The sequence below is a fragment of the Paralichthys olivaceus genome, chromosome 4 (assembly GCF_024713975.1).
Source record: "Paralichthys olivaceus isolate ysfri-2021 chromosome 4, ASM2471397v2, whole genome shotgun sequence".
Taxonomy (NCBI): domain Eukaryota; kingdom Metazoa; phylum Chordata; class Actinopteri; order Pleuronectiformes; family Paralichthyidae; genus Paralichthys; species Paralichthys olivaceus.
Genome location: NC_091096.1, coordinates 18,684,670 through 18,709,090, shown reverse-complemented (window position 1 = coordinate 18,709,090; position 24,421 = coordinate 18,684,670). Strand labels below are relative to the sequence as shown.

Sequence of the window (24,421 nt, the reverse complement as noted above, 5' to 3'; positions counted from 1 at the left end):
GTCCTCTCCAAGATTTCTTCCACAAATCAAACCAAATTATTCATGCTCGATGCATGGACTTCCTCCCAGTCCTGTCAGTATTCTCTTTCTTGTGGTAATGACTGTGTTATTGGAGTGACATGTCACTAACTGATGTTTCTGTTGTTCAGATTTAAGGAAACGTCTGGACAGCTGTGAGAACAGCAGCGGAGCAGAGTCAACGTTGGGGAAAGAAGAACAAGAGGATGGAGAAAGCAGAATTTAACCTTTGACCCAGGAAGTAGGCAAAAAAAAACACACACACTTTTAACAACACAAATATCCAAACTGGTTGTCTGAGCACACAGTCACACATATGTTCTCAGAAAACAGTGCGATGATATAGTGCATCACACGTTATTCCTTAAAAGTGGAAACACTGCGATATCTCATTAGCAGTCTGTGATTGGACAGCTTTGTTATTTGCACTAAGGATGCTAACATATTTTTTCAATACATAAAGTAAATTCCAGTAGGAGCAAAGATGTGTTGTTTTGTATTCTTATAAAAATGGATGTTTATGCTGTATCATGAATCATATGCGGAAATGCAGGTTTCTTTTATAAGATTTTACAAAGGGCTAATTTAAATGTTTTTGTACTTTGCTCTATAAATATTGAGATATAAGGACAATGAAACTTACTGGTATATTTATTATGCATGTACACCACCCACTCCAGGGTAAAATAGTTCCATGTTTGGCACAATTGAAAAAAATTATAATTGAACAAAGTGAATGCGTGACACAGAAAAAGAAGCAGAAATGCACCCATAAAATTTCTTTTATTTTTTTCTTCCCACAACAAAATGTCTACAAAAGCGATAAAATATAGAATTTAACAAAAATCACTTCAGACCTTCACATTGTATATACATCTCAAAGGAGGACCCACAAAGGGCCCTGCATAGCTCTGAACCTCTTACTGCCAGATCCATCATATGTGGGTGTTCTTTCATTCTTGTGTGAAATTGAAAACTCTGCAGTAGAGCTAAAGGAGATGTAGTAAAAGTCAGAGTTCAGAGTCAAGCAGAGTCCCCCCTCAACAAATGAAAAAAGCATAAAATGTAAAAACAGTTTGTCAGTGTAATCAAATACACATTTTCCGTGGAGTTCCCCTTTTTTTTGATTGGTTTCTTAAGTAAACTCGCACAGTAAAGCATCTACGCCCCAGTCTGCCAGTCCCTTGTCTCCTCACTAGCTATGGCACTTTGAAAACAAAAAGAAAGTCATTTTTTGTGTTTATTTGTTTTGTTAGTCCTGTGTAAAAGAGGTTCTGTACCCTGAGCACCTTTCAGGTTTAGGTTACAGATTGCTACATTTTGTTTTATTTGCTCTTGCTGGGATGCAAAGACATTCTAAACAATAAATTAACAATTTTCAACACTACTCCAATTGCACGCATGTGTAATGCATCAAGAAAGTTTACAAAGCATTGGTAGAGCAAACATCATCTCACTCTCTGTTTCTTTGTCTCTCACACACACATTCACACAGGTTTTCTCAGAAGACGAAGTAGGAGGTTAGGGTGGAGTGTATTTGACTTAAGTGTAAGAAATGCATTTAAAACCAAGTGTATTAAAAATGTCTGCGCAATTTGTCTGGGCCGCCACATAAAATGACGACTAACTTTACTATGCGCTCTGATGTCAGTCTGTGTCGATGGAGTGGTAAAGGCGCATGATGTGTTCAGCCCCTCACACTGAACAGGCTACTCCATAACATTCAGAATAGGATACCCTCCCCACATTGCCCCCTCCCGCTGCAGGTTAAGGGTCTCTGATCCGGTTTAATAAGGCCAGTTAAAAAAAAAAAAGGGGCTGTTCATTGACTGGTTAAACCAACTCACACATTCAGAGGTTGAGAAATAAAACATTTCAAATCCAACAACACATTTTTAAATTGTTTGTGCATAAATAAGAGCATTTTATTTTAAAATTCTTTCAGTTTGTGAAAAGAAATTCCTTCGAACTGATTGAACTGTTGTAGAATTTGCCCTGAAACCCATAGCCCACCCTGCCAGTTACCCCTCCCACCAAACCCACAATATTATGAGAAGAGAAAACACAAATAAGCCCCAAATGTTTCATTGTAATGAAACGTCATGCAAATAGAACAGAACAACAATAGGCTAATAGTAATAGAAGAATAGTAGTCATAATAAGAACAATAATAATAGTAAATAGTAATAAAATAAAAAATAATCTTACAATGCAAACATGACAGTAGTAAATGCCTCCAGTTCTTATTGCTACAGTATTTTACTTACAGTGTTGCGTTGCCACTCGTTCTTGCCAGCAAATCCCTTCTCACAACCCCATCCCACCCCTCTGATTCACAGTCTAACAAGGGAAAATAAACACATCACACACAAGAACTTCATATTCAGAGTTGGAATTCACTGTCCCAGGGGTGTTGTGATGGCGCTTGATTCACAGCTTACTATTGGACGTCCCTCACTGTCCCGAAAGCAGCAAAATAAGCAGTAAACATGAGTGTACAGTGGTGACAAGAGCACACTGACATACAGTGTATTTATATATTTATATATTTATATTGTTTTTCTTGTGCTACGCAACAGTGCTTGTCATATAGTCTGGGCTCTTAAGAGATTCGGACAGTGAATTCATGCTCTATACACACATACACACAGAAACACACTTATCAAAGCCTTGTCTGGGCAGATTCCATTGCAGGCATACGTTGGCAGCACACAGTATGCCATGTTTATCCTAAAAAGTTATTCTTGTATAATTAAATTTTTATTTAATTTTGCAAAAATATTAAACCCTCTTTTAATGCAAAGTCAGAAAAAGAGCTGCTCCCTGAGAGATGCTGTGTAGTGCATCGAGCCTTAATGAGCAAGTGATTGTCTTAAAGAGTCACTGGCCTCTGATCTGGGGTTGGTGTCGGGGGTTGAAGGAAGGAACCTGTGAAGGGATCACTGTCACGGCAGGGAACAGATGCATGTGAATCACTTGTGTTAAATATTGATGTTCGTTTCCCATGCATCAACATCATTTTGCCCACCGCATAGAGAAAAAATGTATGGATGCAAATGTCAGTGTTTTTAATGAATGCATTACTGTTGTGGCTTTTGTCTGTGCCTGTATAAATTTAGAGGTTTGGCCACTGTTTAGTGACAATTTGCAAACATCAGACAACTGAACAGAGATCTATACTTGATCAGATCTAGATCAGAGTTGTCATTAAAGCTGAGGTAAATTAGGTTGGTAACAAACTGTAAATTTACCACCAGCAGAATAATTTTGTGCTAATATTGTGTAGTTTTGCCACTTTTGGTAAATGGTTTATTTTAAAAGGAAGCTTCTTTATTGTCACAAATGCAATACACACAGAGCATCTAGTGGCTGAATGGAGAACTGCACAAACTCATAAAATGTGATCGATCAAATGGTTCCTTCACCACAAAAGATATTGATGACGACATCATGATCAGATGGATTAACAACCCAGTAAAACCAGTGTTTTCTTTACACAGCGGCACAATGCCAATCAACATAACTTTAATGTATAAAAAGCAACAAGTCTGTTAGTGCTAATAATTATGGAATTTGCAAAAAAAAGCAGAAAGTGATTGTCTATCACAGCTCTTCCTGTGTGAATCGTTAATGCAATATTGCAGCTTTGAATGCCATTTAAGATCATTGGAGGCTAATCGGCATTTTTTTCAGTCAGTGCTTTGATTCGTGTCCTAACCCCAGATCATTTTGTGCCACTTCTGTGATGGAGTGAAAACCATCCACACAGATGATTGTTAGACATACTTAATGATGAAGAGTCAAATATAGTGCATTCTATTTAAAACTGCTACCCTGTTCTAAACCGCTGAGAAGAGGAAGAGGAGGAAAGAAGAGCAGTAAGATCAGAAAGGCAGTGTGAAAGTTATTGCTCTTTAGAAAGAGAAAAGGGTCCTTCATATTTACAGCCCGGAGTGACTGACATCCATGGACTGGATTGTGCAAATAGTGTTTTGAGGGATGAGGGCATCAAAGCGCTCATACACATATTGAATATTGGTAAGCGTTTTTATGAGTTTTTATCCGCTTCAATCTGTTTTTCAAGGCCCTAATACATAAGAAATAAGAGGCGGGGGGGGGGGGGGGGGGGGGGACCTTGAGAAGAGGTGGGGTTCATTGTGAGGTCCTTTTTTCTGATTGGTTGCTTCTGGTTGATTGTTCGAAAGCAGTCCAGCTTTTATGGGACGTAATTATTGCAGCTAGGAAAAGATGATTGATAGGACAGCAAATCTGCCTGATTCTTTTTTTCTTGCAAAATAGAATATTTACGTATATATCTCCACCTTGAAAAGTAGTAGCCATTATTTTCTTTTTAAATCCTTCATATGCTCTCTTTACATTTCTATAGGTTCTCGTCAGAAGGATGTAGTTCCTTCTTTACATATGAACAAAATCCAGACAAGGCTTCTGTATATCAACAAACCCAGAATCGGCTCCCAGTTTTTAACCAATATTCTTTTACAAGTCTCAACTTTACAAATTCTGTACACAAGAAACTATCAAATAAAATAAAACACATAGACAAGGTATAGTCAGCCACAGTGGGCTACTGTATATTTAAATTAGGACTAACTTAACAGAACAAGAAGTAATACTGGAATCCGCTCTGCACTAGAAGAATATCTACAATAGCTTCTCTAAATCGACACTCCCTCCCCCATCCAGCTTCTTCAATTTCACAATGTTGTCATGTGAAAAAAAAAAATCAAATTAACAAAAGAGACATTTTTTCAAAGTTAACACAAATTAACTTACCCATTTTTTTCTTAAAGATTGACAGCTTAAAATTGTTCCGAGATCTTTTTAAGTCTGTACATTTCAGGTCAGTCAGTTCAGTTCAGGAGACAGGAGGAAGCCCCGCTCAGGTCTGTGGCTTGGGGCTTGTTTCATTTATATACATTCTTCAGCCTGTATCGGTGAACAGGATGGGATAAGTGCTGGACATTCCTAGTGTTGTTGGCGGTAACTGTAAGTTTCTGGCAGATGACTCCTCAGCCCCCGGCCTGAAATGAGGTTGGCGGAGCTCAGGAATATGCGGTTGCCATGATGATGACATAGTAGATGCTGATGTCTCGTCAGATGTGGCTGTGGTCTTATTTTCTTGGTCCTGCGCTGGCACCGTTTGTTGCATTTGAACCACAGGCAGTCACTTGGGCATGGCCATGGCAGAGTTGGGGTCGGGATTGAAGAGTTCTTTGTAGAGTGGAGGGAAGAGGACGTTGACTGTTTCTGGGTGGAGCTGCTGGAAGGCCTGGAGCTCCTCAGTGTGGAGAGTGCACAGGGCCGACAACGTTGGGATTCGGCTGATCAGCTGCCAGACACGAGAGAGAGAAAGTCAAGGATCAGGATATTGAGACTGATAAGCTTAAGAAAACGACAAGGTCGAGTGTTGAACCTCTTGTTTTTCCTATTTTTTTTTAATACATTGCTTCACGTCTTCTTGAGGCCAGAGGACCGGCTGTCTGTGATTTAAGTCTGATATGATTTATCTCATCACAGAGGCATGGCCTACCTTAGCCAGTGCGTCTTCGTCCATGTGATTCTTCTGCATAATGTGCTGCAGAGCAAAGTAGATCTTCTCCTGGAGCTTCTGGACCTTTCGCGGCTCCATCAGCCATGGCCGATCTGAGTAGAAACAAAGTGTTGGTTCTCTAAAGTCCATGCAGACTGCGTCCTTTATAATTATAATAATATCAGAAAACGTTCACTGACCTGTTGAAATGAGTACAGCTGCTGAGAACAGAGCGATCTCCTCCTCCGTCAGCTGCAGTGAACTCAAACTCTTGGCAAAGTCAAACACCGCACTCACCAACTCATCACAACCTTAGAGGGAAACACAGGAGGAAGACAAAATAGATTTTGTTGTTACCATGGTCATACTGTATATGTGCTGATGAGTAGAAATACCTTACAGTGTGTTCATTTTTAGTACTTTGCCTTTACATTTTAACTGGCCTTACCTAGAGCTTTGAACATCTGCATGCCTCCGTACTTCCCTTCAAAGAGCACAGTGTTGTTGAGAGGGTTGAACGCCCTGCACATCCGCACCAAGACTACCTCCAAACAACCTGGAAGAATGGAGGAGAGAGAGGTTTGAGCCGGACTGACCAAAAGGAAAGGAAGCACAAAACATTTTCTGGCAAGAGAAAGAGATGTGCCCGGCCCAACATTGTCAGTCCAGTTGTCTAACCTGACTTGAGCAGGAGGATCTGGTCATTCTGGCACAGTTCCATGAACCCTGAGATTCGCTTGGCAAACTCCACCACGTACTGGATTGCATGGGTGATCTGAATGGCACACTGCTGCCACAGCACGTCCCGGGGCTAGAATCACAACACACAGAGTTTAGAGTTATATATAATATACTAAAAAATCATGCCTATTTCACACTTTCATTTCTCATTTGTGATTGCTATGACCCCAGTAGCCTAAAAAAATACAGGTGCATAAAGCCTCACCTTGCTCTGGTACATCTTGACCTCTTCATAGGAGTGTGTCTGCCAGGCTAGCTGCTGCAGCTCCTCTGCTGTGTACTGACATGTCTCCAAGTGGGACTTGATGATATTCTGAGCGATACGGTCTGGAAGAGAGGATTTATATTCATTTATTCCTTTCCAAACAGAGTGTCCATTCCTTTATTTAATAATTCATACTTTTTATACAGTAGAATATGGCATGTGTGTGAGTAGACGAGCATGTCATCTGCACATGATACTGTAGGTGCTATGATCTATGTGTTCAAGATATAGAGGAAGAGATTTTCTTGCCTTTTTACCATTTTATTTAACATTCCCTTGGATTTGTGTTAAGTGCTTAATTTGAATTTATTCTTAACATGTGCCTGAGCTGTACATACAGTAATATGACACGTTGTCAGATCGCTGTGTAAGCCTGTCTGATCTCCTGTTTTGCACTCAGATTAGCACTCTGACTCACGGCCTCTACCAGAACTACTTTGTGGGTAACTGTTCATTTTCCATGCGGATAATTCATGCAGATTTAAAATGATGAACCATGTGACTGTGTCTGTCTCACAACATATTATGCAGTCTTTACCCAGCTCTCCCATGCTGACGTTATTTGGCCCCAACTGACTGTCCTGGTAGCCTCCGTAGCTGAACAGGTTGGGCACTGGCGTCAAGTCGTACACAGGCTCCTGCTTAATGTGCTTCATGCCCGACATGTCCAAACCCGACTGGTCTGGAGACGGCTGAGTGGAATCCATCCCATAGTAGCCTCCTGGGACTCCGCCTCCATTACCATGGCCACCTTTGGGCAGCTCAATGACGTGACCATTGGCGTAGGTGCCCCCAATCTCATGGTTAAGGGTGGACAGTCCATTGGTGAGGCTGGATGAGTAAACACGAGCCAGAGCTTCTGCTTCGCCTGTCTGCTGCTGCCGCTGCTCCTGCAGCCGTGCCTGGTGCTTCTGGACCTCTGCATACAGGCTGTCACGTTGCTTCTTGGACATGCGGCCAAACTTTACCGCTGTATGGAGAGAAAATACAAGATAGAGACAAGAAATTTTAAAAGCTGCCACAACATTTCAGCTCCACTGGGTAGCATGAATCTGTTCGAAACAAAGGATTTAAAAGTTTATCCTTGGAGAACACGTACTTAAGATATTCAGTGATTACTGTTTCTGTTTTTACAGATATAAAAACATTGGGCCTCACCATCTCTTGACATTCCTAGGGCGAGACATTTCTGCAGGCGGCAGTGTTGGCAGCGGTTGCGGTTTGTTCTGTCGATGAGGCAGTTCCTCTGGCGGGGACAGGAGTACGCTGCATTATTCTGCTGACTCCTTCTGAAGAAACCCTGGTTACACGACGACAAAAAGCATGAATACAGACGTGCACCCATAGAGCACATAATGTGCATGAGCGTGCAAATTTCTGAGTCAAAACAAAGCAAAACAGGCTCTGATGAAACGATGCATGAACTCACCTTACATCCTTCACACGTAATGACTCCGTAGTGGATACCTGATGATTTGTCTCCGCAGATTTTGCATGGTATAACTTCGATTTGGGCTGCAAATGACAAGGGGAGATAGAAAGTCTCAGTTGGAGGTCTAATTTGAGGTTAATGAACAGCACGTAACCTGGTATGTAGGACCTAATGCAGGTTAGAGAGTGTTTGTATCTGTGTGCAACTTCACCAGGGCACAGTGACATTTTGTATGTCTTTGTAGGAGTTTTTTTAATGACTTGGACGTCAAGGACTCCATTTGTGGACGCGCGGTACATTCACACCCACATTAATAACAGGACAACAATAATTGTGTGTGTGTGTTACGCTTGAAGGAGAGACCCCTGCAGGCTAGAAAGGTTACCCATAATGAGAAAACTGGTTGCATCACTGAAGGACCTCACTTGTTCTTCCACATGTTACACACACACCCACACACACATGCACACATGCACACACTGAGTTTTAGTAATTAATGTACAACTACAACTGTATTACTTTTCATTGGTGTTGAATATCTACTCACTGTGTATAGGTAGCTCCATGTACAGATCAACCAAAGGCACAGAATATGAACTGCTGAGAGTATTTCAGTGTAATACACAGACGAATTTGCAAGCAGTGTCTTTGAAGTGATAATCCATAATATATGGAAAGTGAAAGCCGCAGTTCCTGTTAAGAGATATGAGATGGATGTGGAGGTAGGCAGGTATGTCTGCTGAGATGGCACACTGTCTATAAAGAGATTAGACAGCCCATCTAATCCTAAATTATTACCCGACGAGCATGGTTCCCTCCTCTGCTCAGCACTGGCTTAGCCACAGCTGAAATAGCCATTCACATGTAATCTCCTTGAAAAGTCCCACTTGTAGGAAATTGCAAATTTTATGAACTAACCCCCCGGGACAGACAAAGTCAACAAGCAGCGCAACGTACAGCTTTTCAGTTTCACAGTTTATATTTGCAGACGTTTTGCTTAGTTGACCCTCAGCCTCATGCACATCTATCTATCTATCTCTCTACCTATCTATCTACCTATCTACCTATCTATCGATCTATCTATCTATCTATCTATCTATCTATCTATCTATCTATCTATCTATCTATCTATCTATCTATCTATCTATTACCCTAGACATGTGTAGATTTACATGTAAGTGTGTCTGTGTAGGAATGAGTGTGCAGTATATATAATTGGATCATCCCCTATGCAGCTCAATGGAGACAGTTCTGTTTGTCCAAGTGACTAAGCAGGTGGAGACAGTCACTGCTGTCTATACACACTGTCTGTAGTCTATAGCAGCCGCTCAGGGAGTTTCACTGTTCCACTCTATATGATCAAAACCCTGCTTTATTGGACAGAGACTCACAGCTGGTGGGTCTGTGAGGGGCAGCTGATTCATGTTAGTTAGTTTCTATATTTCTCTGATGTGAACCTAAACACTCTTTGCAGAGAGACTGTCGAACAACAGAGGTGAAGTGAAGTGAGAATATGGAGTAAGTGAGAGTTCTTTACTTATTCAATTATTTATTCACTTGCTCACATGCGCCCCTAGTGTTCATTAGAAGGCATAAAAATGTCAAAGTAAAAACTATTCACTGTTCCTCACATCTACTGCATTGTGTGTTGTTTATTTGGGGTCTAGTGTCCTAATTTATCTCTTGTCATACTATAATTGACGTGACAACGTACAGTACCTCAAACCCAGCAATGCATCTTTGTGTCTTGTCCCAGGCACACTGTGAATGAATGACGTGAACGAAACCACACATGGTTTGACTTTGTGCTTGCTGTAGCACAGTTCATGTTGAAAGTTCTGGTGCTGCTCAAGATGTGACCCACTTCCACCAATTCCTGGCCAACTGGCTGCAAACTGGGTCAGAGCAGAGCACTGGTCTGGGACCACGTACAGACTACACATACACAAAGCTGTCAATGAACATGGCCTATAACTCACTATTTATAGACTGTAAAACAGGTCGGTTGAGCCCGGGACATGGGCTGCTATCATCAGGCCGCATAAAAGCAGTAAACAGACGACAGGACAACAGTTCATCTACCATACGTCATTGCCCGATATTACCTTCATTCTTAGTTGTGCACAACCCTCTAACGTTTTTGCTTTTGTGAAAGTTTAAAACAAACTTTAAGTCAAACTCTTATTCCGTTTTTGAACATGAAAGTCTCTGTGGGTTTTGGCTAACGGAATGCGCTGGGTCCTCACCGGCTGCTTCTGCCATGTGGATATACATAGTTATTATCTTTGTCTCTTTACATTTTCCTACCTCAGAGGAGTGTGTGTTTCTTTTTTCTCCCCATGTGATTGTTCTCCTCTATGTATCACATAATTATGCCCAAAGGAGCATGTGTGTGTGGGCATTGCATTGTTTCCGTGTGTGTTTCGGAGATGGTTTGAGCGGGCATTTCACTTATAAGAAAGACATTCGAGAAATATAAAGTATGTGTACATGTCTCCGTGCGTTCAAGTGTGGGTGTGTGCATTGTCGAGAGTGTTGTTGTGCTCACTGCCAGCGGGGACTGTCAGGTAGGATATAGGGAGATGGTCATGACAGCATTGCGGTTGCCAGGGTGACCACCCACTCACTGCACTCGTCTGGCTGTCACTGCGATGATGTGCTAAGCTGTCACACTCTGAAAGGAAGTGATGTCATCAGTGTGTGCAGCCAACTCAACTGTTCGTCCTGTCGCCCTCTCTCAGCAGCGGAGGCTTTGTGAATTGTTTACCAAAGGACTCCCACTTTCACATCCAGTCAACAATAGACACTTGCCGCCTTGTTACACTGTAGCTGCAGTGGTGGATTATACATGTAGCAGAATAAAGTGTTATCTGTTGGGTGTTTAGGAGAGGCTGTGTTGCTATTGTTTCCACAGTTAGGATGTACAATGAAGCATTTTGGGTGTTTGATTTCATGGTTTTACTTTTAGCTTCAAAGCTCTAGTAGAAGAATTCCTGAAATAGAGTAGAGCGTCAGAGAAAGAAGTGTGCAGCTATTCCCCTGACCTCCGTCCGACAGGCTTCCATTTCCCAACAAAACCTGGGTGCTAAAAAGTCACTTGTGTCTGTTTTTGTTTTAATTTTTAATTTTACTCCTAGCTCTTTCACAAAAGTGGGTTGGACTTCTTTCCAACCAGAGTTGATCCGAGCTGAGTGACTGACAGCCGCCTCATCCAGCTGGCGTGTGCATGTTATACTGAGGTTATTATGTAAGAGCGGGACTGCAACGCTGGCGATTCCTCAGCTAAGAGGAGGATCAGGCCCGCACAATCTCTTGAGAGAGAAAAAAGGATAAAGAACTAACTGAAGGTGTTTTTTACAAAGAGAAAGGCAAAGTCAGCTGTTGTATTGTGCACTACACTACTGCGAGCTTGCACACGTGCATGAGTGTCTAGCTGATTGTGGCCATGAGGGTTGTATTGCGCTGGCACGTGTGTTATGATAATTGATTTTTAATGAAGTGAGGATCTCCTGTGTATTTCCTGGGCTGGTCCTCTCTCTAAATAGAGTCCTAATTATCTACATTGCTCTGCAGAAGAAAAAAGCCCAGAGCCTCACATAGTAGATATAGTAGCAATACTTCATCTGGAGCTCGTAAGTAGCTCACACACAGGCTCACACACATGACTATGACATTACATGACCATTTAAAAGGGAAGCTCTCCCGTTTATACTGATAATGTAACAGCAAATAAAGGCCACTAGGTGTTGCTGTACATGTGTAGTTTACATATGTTTGTATTTTGTATTTCCTGGTCCAGGTAATACACATGTTGTGGGGACCCTAAATCTGTTTATACAGTCACATTATAACATTTTAAAGTAAAAAGGGTTAGGCAGATGGTAACTATTGTTTTAGTCGAAGTAAGTTTCCGGAAATAAACATAAGTCACTGTAATGTCCCCTGAAGTTATGAAGACAGGACTGTGTGTGTGTGTGTGTGTGTGTGTGTGTGTGTGTGTGTGTGTGTGTGTGTGTGTGTGTGTGTGTGTGTGTGTGTGTGTGTGTGTGTGTGTGTTTCAAACGGCAGACTGGACATGCATGTTTCATTCATTCAGCCTGCAGGGTGAGTCTTCAACAGAAACATATCCAAGGCAACAAACACACACACACACACACATTCACACATTCACACATTCACAGTGACATGCAGTAACAATAACATGGTGGTATACACTAGAGACCGGTGCTGTAGAATCAAAGCTTTTGGAACAGTAACTTTTACCCAAATGTGAAACACTTCAGAAATGCAAACACAACTCCTACTGTAGTCCCAGGGGTTGATTTGTTGGGGATGAATGTGGGTGGTATCTCCACTTCATTAAAAATATGCATAGCTTCTTCCCAGTTAACTAGATATCTTCTGGGAAAATGAAGGAGATCAGCACTTTACCCCCCACCCCTCCTTGTTAAATCTGAACAGCTCCAACACTGGTCTTAGATGTCTATATACTGTGAATTATGCTATCACTGTTCACCATCCGATCCACTTCAGTCTGTTTGACTTTTTCATTTCTCTCTGAATGCTCCAACTCGCTGTAAGTGGCTGTGTGACTGGGAAATCATTCCAGTTTCTGTATTTCATGATCTATTTCCATCTCTCAGCATAACTCCGTCTTTCGCGTCTCTCACAGAGCTTAGAGAGGAACAAGCGTTTTCTTCTCCTCTGCCGATGATGAAAAACACTGAGAAAACTTTTGGTGGCGTGATCGCTGAGTGGATGAACACACAGCTGGGAATAGCGTATAGCAGAGCTGCTTGGGTTACCTCCCCTGTGTCTCCTGTCATGTTTTCACATCATACTGTCCCATTAAAATCAATGAAACACTGCCACTGCATATGGTTTCAAACAGTCTATGTGCTGCGTGCTGTCATACTTTTCTCTCTTCTCTGTCTCTTTTCAATGCTTGAAACATCTAAAAAATATATATTGAAGAGGGGTGGACTATCTGCTCTCCTTAAAACAAAATAAATTTTAAAAAAGTAAAGCGTACAGTATTTATCATAAATGCCATTGTTTTGAGAGCCCTGACAGGCTTAGGTTTTAAAATGTCCAGCTAGAAATTCAACATCTCTGTCTGTCCTTGTTTCCTGTTTCTCTGCAGTCTTTAATGCCCCCAATATATTCTTACCAAAATGATAAATGTGGATTATAAAGATTTTTCTGCTATAGTCATACAGGCAAATGTACTATTTCAAATCATTAAATATCTAACTACAAATCTGATCAGGTCTGATTTTAACTTTTGATACTTTGGTACGATTTGTGCTATTGATAGTCATTTGCTCTTTATTTTAACGACGTTTAAAGCTTGCACTTCACTGCCGCCCGCTCAGTTGCTTTGATTCATCATTTAAACTTTACCAGTATTTGAGTTAATCGATTGATTAGCAGGATCAGTAGAAATTAATTAACAACTATTTTAAAGCAAAACTGCTGTTCACTCTCTGATTCGAGCTTCTCTGTCTCTGCTTTTCTCTGCTTTATGTTAGAACCTCCACCAAGGAAGTTATGTTTTCATCTGCATTTGTTTGTTATTTAGCTGGATTATGCAAAAAGTACTGGCTGGATTACTACGTAATTTGGTGGAAGGATGCGGTATGAGTCAGGGAAGAACTCATATTTGAATGCAGATCTGCATCAGGGTGGATGCAGGATTTTTTTTCACTTTTCTTAACATTGTGAGATAAGGTGTTTTTCAACGTTTTGTTAATTTCGCAATAAATAATGCAGAGATCTTTATGAAAAAAATCTGAATATGTAGAGTGTTAATATCTATGAGCAGCTGGAATTTTGTGCGGATATGAAAACAAGTATTTTCAGGGGGGTGATGATCTTCATTTATTTTTTGTTAAAAAAATATTCCTTTAAACTATATGGAATGGATATTTTGTCTGGGTTTAATGCAAACAGAAACAAATCCTGTGTACATTGTAAATGTGTCTGATCTCACTACATGTGCAATATGGTGATAATGTGGCAAATCAGGCTTGATGGAGGTATGCTCTCTCTTAGTGTCGGTCCAGTTGGAAATTCATTTTCTTTGAGATTAGGTCTGTTATTGGACAAAATAAGACAGCTGTCCTTCGTGACATTCTCCCAAGGTTGGAAAATGCGATGGGCATTTGTTACTATTTTTTGACATTCTACCGAGCCAAGGTTTATCAGTTAATTGGGGAAAAAGAATCGTTAGCTGCAGCCTTGAAGAGCAGCAGTGAACTTCACCCCAGTGATGATCCTCCCTGACTCAAACACAAGTCATCCTCATTAACACAAGGTGACACAGTTGTGTACGGGTTCTGTCTTTGTTTGTACAGTCTGCTGTGCAGTGTGCTACAGTAATAATCATAATGCCATGCAGCGGGCCCATCTCCCCTCCCCCACCTCTATCCCTCGCTGCCAAGCACGTCTTTGTCCACTGTGTAATATACAGTCACACTGTTGCTGCATGAGCATACATGTGCCTACCCCCAACCTCTGCTTTTTCCCATCAGTGTAACGTCATCGACCCCGCTCCCATGCTTTGCCAACACACACACACACACACACACACACGTACAAACAGTCAGAAAAACAGTCGCTCTCGCCCTCCCCCATGGTGTATGTCAGAGGGCATGAGTTTGTCCAGCTTGCCATGCGGCTCCAAAGCACTCTGGGTAATTGCTCAGATAGCAGGTCTGGGATCAGCTGTGGTTTGCTCATAGAATATTGTGCTGCGCCGCGATTGGATGCCACAGAGAGGGAACAGAAGGGGGCCACTGGCTGTCATCCAGTGCATCGATTCACATGCACGCACACACACACACACACACACACTCACAGACACATTGGTTCAGACAGACAGAGACACACATTCAGCATGCTTGAATGCATAAATAACAGCAAACTGCTTTTGTAAAAAACAGACTTTACTGTATGATTTCTGTGCTTGCCCCCCCACCCCCCCAACACACACTCACACGGTCTCCCACCCAGTGCAGCATGTGTCCTCAGATGGATAAGAGGAGAAGGAGGCGTGGGAAAAAATCCACAGGGTAAAGCCAACCCCTGCCTCAACATACATGCACACACACACACAGTCTGCCCATCTGCCTCCTCAGATCTGCCTCTCATGATCACTGTACACACACTCACAGGCGTACACTCACACTCCAGCCCCCTGGGTGACCTGTAGGACCCAGGTGGCCTTTGACCTTTCCTTAAGGACTGAGAGAGTGCATCAGAGTGGAAGGAATGAGTCCAAGTGTGAGAGGTCTGCATCTGGTCATTACCGTCCGGAGAGCGGCCATGAGAATGTGCACACACTGAGGCGCACTTGCCGGAGCAAACGTGCACACTCTCTCACACACACATGCACGCAGATGGATTCACACAAACACAGTGCCTTAATCTCTCTTATGTATTTATTTTCTTCTCCTCACACGCCTTCACTGTCACATTAGCAGACATGCATGTGTGCACACCAAGTTGTTAAAACACTGAGTGGGTCGTGGTGCCCCCAAAAACACACACACACAAACACACACACACACACACACACACAGACACACACACACACACACACACTGACTGAGATCCTGCCATTTCATTCTGTGAGGTGAGGAAATAACGCTTTGTTGGCGTTGGCCATGTCCTCATCCTCCCTTAACCTCTCGCTCCTCCTTCTATGGTGTTTCTCTTGATCCTAATTGCAGATGACAGTGTGTGTGTGTGTATGTGTGTTTGAGGGGGGAAGGGAGAGGACAAGGTTGCTACCCCAGCCAGTATGGGGAGAGAAACAGAAAGAGAGGGACATCCACAGAAAGACAGACAGAAAATTGCTTTGGGTTCTTACATAAGGTGTAGACAAATTTTCCCTCAGTTTCGCTGGAGTCACATCCTTTATAGTGACGTCCGGCGGTCAGTCAGATAAAATCGGCAAACAGGAACATCAACATTAGTGAGGCTGAATGGACTTTAAAGCAATAATGACGAGAGCAGCACTTAGTGGGAATAGCTAACAGAATTGAATAACTAAGAGACGGATGAATGTTGTTCAGACTGACTCTTTTTAAACCTGATTAAATGTTATTGCAAATGCATGTATTGTATGTAAATGTACACTTCTAGGTCTTGCCAAAAAATCGTTATAAAAGCTTTCCCTTTCAATATTGATAGTTCAAATTTAAAACTGTTAACTGCTGTCTTAAACTCAATCTGAGGTTGAACATCCAAAACAATTACATGAGTCATACCTATCATAATTCTTGTGCAATCATATTATTATACCGATCAAACAAAATTATATTGAGATAATTATTGTTATTGTTTTATAGCGAGCTCAGTATACATCTTTACATTGACTTGTGTTTGCATATTAGAAAAGTGCAGATGTGAGTAGAAGTGGAAAATAACAAATACTGTACATTTACTTATGTATAGTAGTTAAGTGCAATGTGTAGATACTTGAGCATTTACTGTTTCTGCTTTACACCTAACCTCAGTAAATTTGAGAAAGAATGTTAGTTGAGAGTTACTTTGCAGATTAACAGATTTCTTTCTAAGCATGTGACCATAAATAGGTGCAATATATCCTAGTGCAAACTACCCAGTGGTATATAAAGAAAAGATTAGCTCCTACAACAGAAAAAATAATATAGTATACTTAATTATATAACTACTTTGTAAATTTCATCCAGTTTTTTCAGTACTCTGTTGAATTCCCTTGTTTTTCGAAATTAGCCTCTGCAGTGATACAACTAGTTCTTCTAATGCAGTATTTTTACACTGTGGTATTACTGGTAAGTAAGTAAATAGATGTATTTATACAACACCTCTCAAGAAAAGGACATCAGTGTTACTGCTACTTAAGTAAAGATTCTTGCTCCACCGGTTGTGTGTTTATGTATCTCTCTGAGTGAAACGTCTTCTGCTCGAGAGTGAACACGAGCATATAAATAAATTAGTTCTCTTTTGATTCTATGTGTTTTCAAAAGGATTAAACGTATGTGTTCGTTTTAAGTTAGTGTGTGAGTGGGCATGAGTGTATGTATGTGTGTGTCCTCTCCCAGGGATGGCCGCTAATAGCTCGCCTCAGGCAACAATTTAACTCAGCCTAACAAGGTTCTCCCCAAAGTGGCCCCAGGGGCACATCTCACAGAGGCAAATTGATCACAAAGACTATCACACAGCTCAGCTCAGCCCGACCCGGCTGCTCTGCTCTTCACCTGCTCTCTCTCTCTTTCTCTTTCTCTCCCTGTCTCTCTCTTCCTCTTGTGGCATGATTTAACAGAATGTGTTATGAACATTACATTTGAGTGGAGAGAACAAAAGCAGCATCAGTCTTCGTTTCATAATTGCATTCTCTTTGTGAATGACAGGAGAACTCTCGTCAACAGACAAGGCTTAGGACTCACACACCGTCACTGACGCGCGCATGCACACACACACACACACACACACACACACAGGTGAAAGGAGGTAACTCAAGTTTTGGACACAGTGAGGGAGAGAAAGAGGGATATAGTGATGTGGGAAGAAAGATAGACCTAATAGGAGTCTCTTCAATGAGATTACAAGCACTAAAACAGGCTAATCTTTGTCATTAAGAAAAGATGCCGCACTAGGCTAAGTCATATTATAGGCTTAATGTTGCAAGTGCGTGCTGTGCACCTGCCAGCACTGAACACCTTCACAGAGTGGACGCAACATCCTCTAAGATTTCAGATAGCTAATGCAAACTTATGATATCTGTAATACTTCTTTCTTGCAGTACTGAGAGACAAATGCAATTATTTAAAGCAGAAGTCGTCACAGTAACAAAACCATGCTACTTTTAAGAAATATGTTCTGATCTTTTTCTCAATAAAAACCGTTTCAGAATGTCAGTGTTTAATTGAATGAGAAAAAACTGTCTGGTTTTAAACTTTGCAGCAATATAATTTTGAGCTTTACTATAGCTTGAGAAATCAGTATTCTTAAACCATAAAGAAGCATTTCATATATATGCATATGTATTTGTGTATAGCAGAGGCTTTAATTCAATCAGCTTTGAGTGTCAGTCTGAGTCTAAATGGGTGGATACGACTATTACAGGTGCTGACATTCTTCATTGCAAAGGAAAAGCTTTATGTGCAAGAGTAATGTGAGGACAGGGGAGTGTGTGTGTGTGTGTGTGTGTGTGTGTGTGTGTGTGTCTGTCAATGTTCCTGCAACTAAACCCTAATTCAGTGTTTTACCCACCCTCCGCTCTATTATCCCTCTCACTCTTTCTTGCTGAAGCAAACACATACGCACAAACACACACAAGCGCACTATTATATAACTCTTAAGACTCCAGAGCTTGCTCTCTTTTCTAATCTCACTCTATCATTCACTTTTATTGTTTAGTTCCAGATTTAACTTTATTTTACCATGTATTCACTTCAGATATTCTCAGTTCTACAGGACAGTGAATAAAACCGGAGTGTGCGGGTGAACATGTTTGCTAAATTACTCTGTATAACCCTCCACAAAACGAGATTGATTTTGAGAAAGTAAAAAGAATTCCTGCTCATGAAAGTATACCCCTCCACTGATAGCTCTGGTCCCTCTGTTCATACATTACTTGGTTCCTGCGTTTAACAAGCGCAGTCACCCTCTTCCCCCGGTTTTTACTTCAATGTAAATCGGAGGAAAATGTGAATATTGAATATCATTGTGTCTCCATTGAGATATGCTGCCTTCATGGATGAGTAAAACTGACAAAACAGAAGGAGCTGTCAGAAGACTCTTATGACTTCAAGGCAGAATTAGAGTTTAGGAGTGGTTCAAGCTGAAATCCCTCCCGGCTAAGATAAAGTGGGGACACAAACCAAAGCGTGCCGTATAGCCCACGCTTTGTGTGTATAAAGATTAAGAAAAGGAAGAGCGAGAGAGTGGGGGTAAAACTGTTCGCCTAGACTCTCCCAGACAGCAGCGGAGGGATAAAACCAACATGGAGTGCATGTTGAGAGCATGCTAAACAAACATAGGCTATGATAGTGGCTCAGTGGGACCACGGAAGAGCCATGCAGGCCACACACACTGTGTGGCATGCTGGGATGTTTTTCGTGGCGGGCAGACGCACTAAGTGAGGAGTAGTAGAGTGGGGGTATCGGAAGACAGGGGCACAGAGTCCTGATTATAAGTGTGAGATTGCGAGCAAGAGAGAGAACGTGTGTGTGTGTGTCAGTGTTGCAACAGCACTCAGGTGGTACCTCAGTCAGTCAGTAGGGCTATGTTGAGGGATTAACAGTGTGGCCTGCATGGGCTTGGGGTAATCTCTCCTCTCTTCTTACATAACACTGGGCCATTAGTCAGCACAAACACACAATAAACAACACAATCAGAGCTCTGCAACAGACCACACATGCCCTGGTAACAGTGCAAACCACAGATTCACTCAGGCCTGTATAAGCATTATATAAACATGAATTATAATACATGATAATGTGGTTGTAGGCCGAGGTTAGGTAGTATTTGATCATGTATTTTTCCTATTTTAATTATTTTTTTGAGACATTTGTTATATTACTGCAACATATGTTAATTATCTGTTTATACATCTATGGTGCCCACAGGCGCAATCATAGTTGGTTGCAAATACACTGATAAACACTAAGATCTGCTTAGAACTATATTTTAGTTTTATAAACCCTTTATTGACTGTTTTCTGAACTTAAAGTTAAGAGTTACCTATATTGCATAAACACATTGATCCATTTAAACCTTTAATAACCTACAATAGGAATAAACTTTACAACAGCAAAACAAACAATTCAATTAAGTAATACATACTGTGAATTGTGGATTCAAAACTATTCTTTCAACACCATTCCAGTTATAGAATTATCTAAACAGACTGCTTCCGTTGGCTTCTACTAAAAATTGATTGCGGGATGCTTTAGAATTGGCCGAATCAATGTTCACACATCACTCTACTGCAAAGCGGGATTGGACATGATGAGGCCGTCATGCGTAGTATTGCAGCTGCGCGTGCGTGTGCGTATTGTTGTCAGTGCCTTCTGTGTTGGTATGTGAGCACATCCATGCCATTTTAGAGATAATATAAATAATGTAGAAATGTGAATAATTACGTTGCTGTAGCTTTGAGCCTTTTCGTGGTTCCTGTTCTCTTCTTTTGACACCACTTGTCATCACCTTTCTTGTTTATTGCTCTCTCGCACTCTCCGGGTTTCTGTCATCCTATCTTTTCCCATGGTGAAGGAGTGTGAGAGAATGTGATTGACACATATCGCTAACAGGGGAGATCATATGGCGCTGTAAACCCCTCCTCCCCTTTAGCTCCCTCCATCAATGAACTCCCTGACCTTGCTGACCCAGGAGCATCTATGCAGTGTAAACACTCTTATGGGGTTTTTTCAGTCATACAAAACATAAATGGACTCAGGATGATGGAACTAATGTTAAGATCATAGAGAAAATAGGAAAATGTTGATATGTTGAATACATATTAGTTTATGCTCAATGTGGTTTTGTACGTTTGTACATATGCAAATATTCACTTGCTGCAGTGTGTACAAGCATGTGTTTGTCTTTAGCTCAAATTGTGTTTAAACTCAGACGCTTAGACTGACTAGAACTAAATGAAACTTTTGGTAGGAGGAGGGAAAGGTTGTTGTTTGGCTCTGATGCACTTTGAAAACCCATATTTATTCCTCCAAAACATCAATTTGATGGCAATGATTACACTATCAATCAACATTGAAATAGACAACAATGAAATATTTTCTTTTTATTTCTTATTTTTGTCATTTATAGCTTTTATTGTATAGGTCTTAACTTCGCCATCGCTGAAACTTTTCATCAAAATATGACACCACTGTTACCAATGCTATTTTATTACGCAACTACTTTGTGGGGTTTTAGAGGAGCACCACTCACAGCACAGCATCATCATTTTGCCATTGAAATTACAGAAATGATTATCCTTTTTACAGCATCCTACACAACATCGAGTCATATTAGAAAAGAAACTCTTCAATACATCATTTTCTGTCGGGAACAAAAGGCCCTTATGATATTATTTTATATATTCTGGCGTTTCCTGGCCTGGCGATGGGGTGACATCATCTTCGGTCAGGGCTTCAGGAGTTGTGGCTATTGTTAAGTGATAATTACCACGGCTCATGAGGGGCCTCTATTTTTTATAACCTTGTGGTTGTGAGCACATTTCTGTGTAAGGGCAGCTGAGTCTTTACACACACACACACAGGTTGAGAGTGGGGGCCGCACGGCCCACACTGATTTAATTCTATCTGACAAAACCCTTTGGGGCGTGCAGAGGGAGAGAGGAAGATGGAGAGAGAGAGTGAGAGAGGGAGAAAGAGAGAGAGAGACATGGAGAAAGAGAGGTGAGAGAGACGCTTCAGGGGCCTCTTCTGCCAACCACGGCTATAAAATGAAAGCAGGAGCTTTCGGTATACCCCCCAAAGCCTCCCATGCACGAGAGTGGTCGCAAGGCCCATTAAAATGTGGATAAAATACAAGGTGCACGACAGAAGAGTTTGCCATGGGATGAGAGAGAGAGAGAGAGAGAGGGTGGGAGTGGGGGGGTTTGGCCTTCTCATGCTTTTCTTGCCCCAGGTTTGATGGCCTGAGGTAGAAGAAAGCTTTAAATGACATTCAAACACAAAAAACATTACAGATAGATAGAAAGACAGAATGATAGATAGAAAGATATAGACAGATAGATGGATGGAAAACTACATTGAAGTTAAGTTCATAATCATGTAGATTCATTTTAATTTTAAAAGGAAAACTAGAAATAAATGACAAAGAAACTAGAAATCTGATTACAACAATGCCATTGGGCCAGTGTAAAAACTAAGTGAAAGTGTGTCTATTATTTAAACATATTTAAGCTTCGTTTTTTCAACAAGATTTGACTTTGTCCCACGTTATCATGCGGAGCGTTTGCGTTTTCTCTAAAGTGTAGACTTTGTGCATGTGAATGAGAATCATCCTACACTTCCTGTCTCATTCCTGCTTGACATCGAGACGTCGCTTAATTGCTATAATTGTCATATGGAAACGTGCCAGTTTTAGACGAGTTTACGCAGCCTTTACATTTACATTAGACTTCAAGATCATCCAGTCGAACTAGTGTTGCAACTTTGCGTAAGTGCACATTATAGAGAGAAGTCCAAATAAAAACAAACCCAAAGACACTGAGCTAATAATAATAATAAATAAAATAATGAAGTATAAGGATTGACTGCTAATATCTGATAAACTGCAAATAGTATTGATTGATTTAAAGGGAAATCAAACAAGTGGGAGGAAAGGCTTATTGAGAGTTGAACGAGATGTGTTAACCTGTGTGTTAGTATGTTTGTGTGTGTGTATGTGTGTGTCTGCGCGCACAGGACGACATTGACGTTGAATTTCAACATCCCCAGCGGGGTGCGCATGCAGCGCGTTATGGAAATATGGGTTAGTGGAGCGCGTGTTGAGTATCCCTGAAACATTCAATAAAGTTTATCATTGTAATAAAATAATAAAGTTTTTCCCCCACTTCACATCATCTGATCTGATCCCTGGTTCCCGCAGGTGTGGAGGAGCGGAGCTCAAATGATTAAAAGCTTTAATCAAATATCTTGCGCCACTTTTAGTTTTTAGCCGCAGCCTCCGACAGCTTTACGCACGAATTTGCAACGTTTGTTAGGCCTATTCATACACGAACACACGCTCAGGCTCAAAACACACACATGCACAGAGATCCAAATAAACTTTGATGCATTTTAAGAGCGAGCAGGCTGGTGAGGCTGCAGAGAAATCCAACCACACACACTTCAAGTTTATCTGCGGAAAGGGGGGACAAAACAGATTTGCAGGGAAAAACTCCCAGAATAAACTTTCAAGGCCAAATCTGGGATAAAGGCTGCCGTGTTATGTGTGTGTTTGCGTTAAGCAGGATGAAGCTTGGGAAAAGTGCGGTGCGGCATGGAGCAGTGAGACGGTCTTACCTCGCATGGTGTTGGCGGTGATGGAGCTGGTGCTGAGGCTCGCTTCCCAAAGCAGCAGTCATGAAGAAACAAACATAAACGCTTAAAGATATATGGGGAGGGAGTTGCGTGGTGGTGGTGGGGGGGTGTCCTCGTGTTCAAAAATGACAACAACGAAAACAGTGTAGATGATCAGCGTCGACGTCCACTGGCTGCCCTTGGTGGAGGCGTCTCTTGCGCTAAAAGCATCCCAGACCGGGGCGCGGGGAGGCGGGCTGAGGTTGGTCGGTGCGTCGGTCGCTGCGCTCTGGTCGTGTGGTCGCTTTTCTCATGACATCTGCGCTCTCACCTCTGTGGGAGGGTTTCACTGTTTTCTGCGGGCTGAGGGAGGGAAGAGCGCACAGGAGAGGCTTTACCCGGCGGCCCGGATTGGACTGGAGCACTTTCCGCTCCTCCCACTCTCTCCTGCTCAGCCTCCAGAGCCCGGAGCCTGCACACGCACACACACACACACACACACACACACACACACACACACACACACACACACACACACACTGCACAGACAACCTGAGCGCTCTCTACCGCTGCGCTTCGCACAGACACAGGAAAGTTTCAATGTCATTCTACACAGTTATACAAACCATGTGCACTAAAGATTATTTTCATGCACAGAAAAAAATAATCTTTAAACTGGTCTAATGTGGCGACTGAAATCTTACATTAAGCTAATTGAAGAGGTGATTTATTCCTCTCGGTTCCACTTCAGTTTAATTTCCATAGAAACATTGATCGCCTAGACTCCCCTTTCACAACAGTGACATTTGTTTTAAAAGTGGAGGAAACATTCAGACCTTGACAGTGATCAGAAGTAAAATTGTTTCAACAAGAAGGCAAGCTTTAAATCTGGTAAAGGCCTTTACTTGATCTAATGAGTTTTGGTTACTCTTAAGCAGGCAAAGGAAAAATGGTTTTGTTTGACATAATAAATGACAAAAAACGGATAAAATGGCCGGTCCATATTCTTTAAATTGACACATACAATGTAACTAATACATTACCTAACTAATACATAACCTGACTCTCCTGGAATCGTCATCTTGAAAGCATTGTGATATAATATATATATATATATATATATATTGCAGGTGTAAAGTGATTATTGAGCACCATGTTTTCATTGAGGGCTTTTTGTTTATTTCAGAGCAGCTCAGGTGACATGAGTTGTGTCAGGTGTCCTCAGGATGGCTTTCAGGGTGGGGTCCACTCCTTCCTCTGAGAAACACTGGAGTCCTTGACTGGAAAATGAAAGATTGGGTTCATGTTAGACCACTGTACTGAACAATGACTGACCCAGCATGGGCTGCAGTGCAGTACTCACATTTACCGTCTCAGTGCCATAAATCCCT

The 24,421-nt window shown here is 41.6% G+C and overlaps 2 protein-coding genes across 8 annotated transcripts in view; one reads left to right on the top strand and one right to left on the bottom strand.

The window, feature by feature from the left end:
• trpm6 (transient receptor potential cation channel, subfamily M, member 6) overlaps nt 1–24,421 on the top strand; it is a 92,094-nt gene that overhangs the window by 16,826 nt on the left and 50,847 nt on the right. For 3 of the 6 annotated variants that reach the window (XR_011240928.1, XM_069524062.1, XM_069524063.1), the window contains exon 40: nt 150–259. Coding sequence is in view for 5 of the 6 variants with exons in the window: in XM_069524062.1 (XP_069380163.1) it covers nt 150–244 (95 nt within the window). In the remaining variant the exon portion in view is untranslated. Of the gene's footprint in view, nt 1–149; nt 1,406–24,421 lie in introns of those variants that run through there. The other 3 variants (XM_069524061.1, XM_020093952.2, XM_069524064.1) reach the window with 1 other exon arrangement.
• On the bottom strand, nt 785–23,411 carry rorb (RAR-related orphan receptor B). Of its 2 annotated transcripts, none has more exons than XM_020093951.2 (10): nt 23,034–23,411; nt 8,005–8,090; nt 7,734–7,875; nt 7,114–7,545; nt 6,516–6,637; nt 6,248–6,380; nt 6,018–6,125; nt 5,770–5,880; nt 5,570–5,682; nt 785–5,368 (listed from the first exon to the last, which is right to left on the bottom strand). In XM_020093951.2, the coding sequence occupies exons 1-10, from the start codon at nt 23,038–23,040 to the stop codon at nt 5,204–5,206; spliced, it is 1,419 nt and encodes a 472-aa protein (XP_019949510.1). In that variant the 5' UTR covers nt 23,041–23,411; the 3' UTR covers nt 785–5,203. The 2 variants fall into 2 exon arrangements, with proteins under 2 accessions (XP_019949510.1, XP_069380175.1); XM_069524074.1 differs by lacking the exon at nt 23,034–23,411 and adding an exon at nt 8,555–8,752.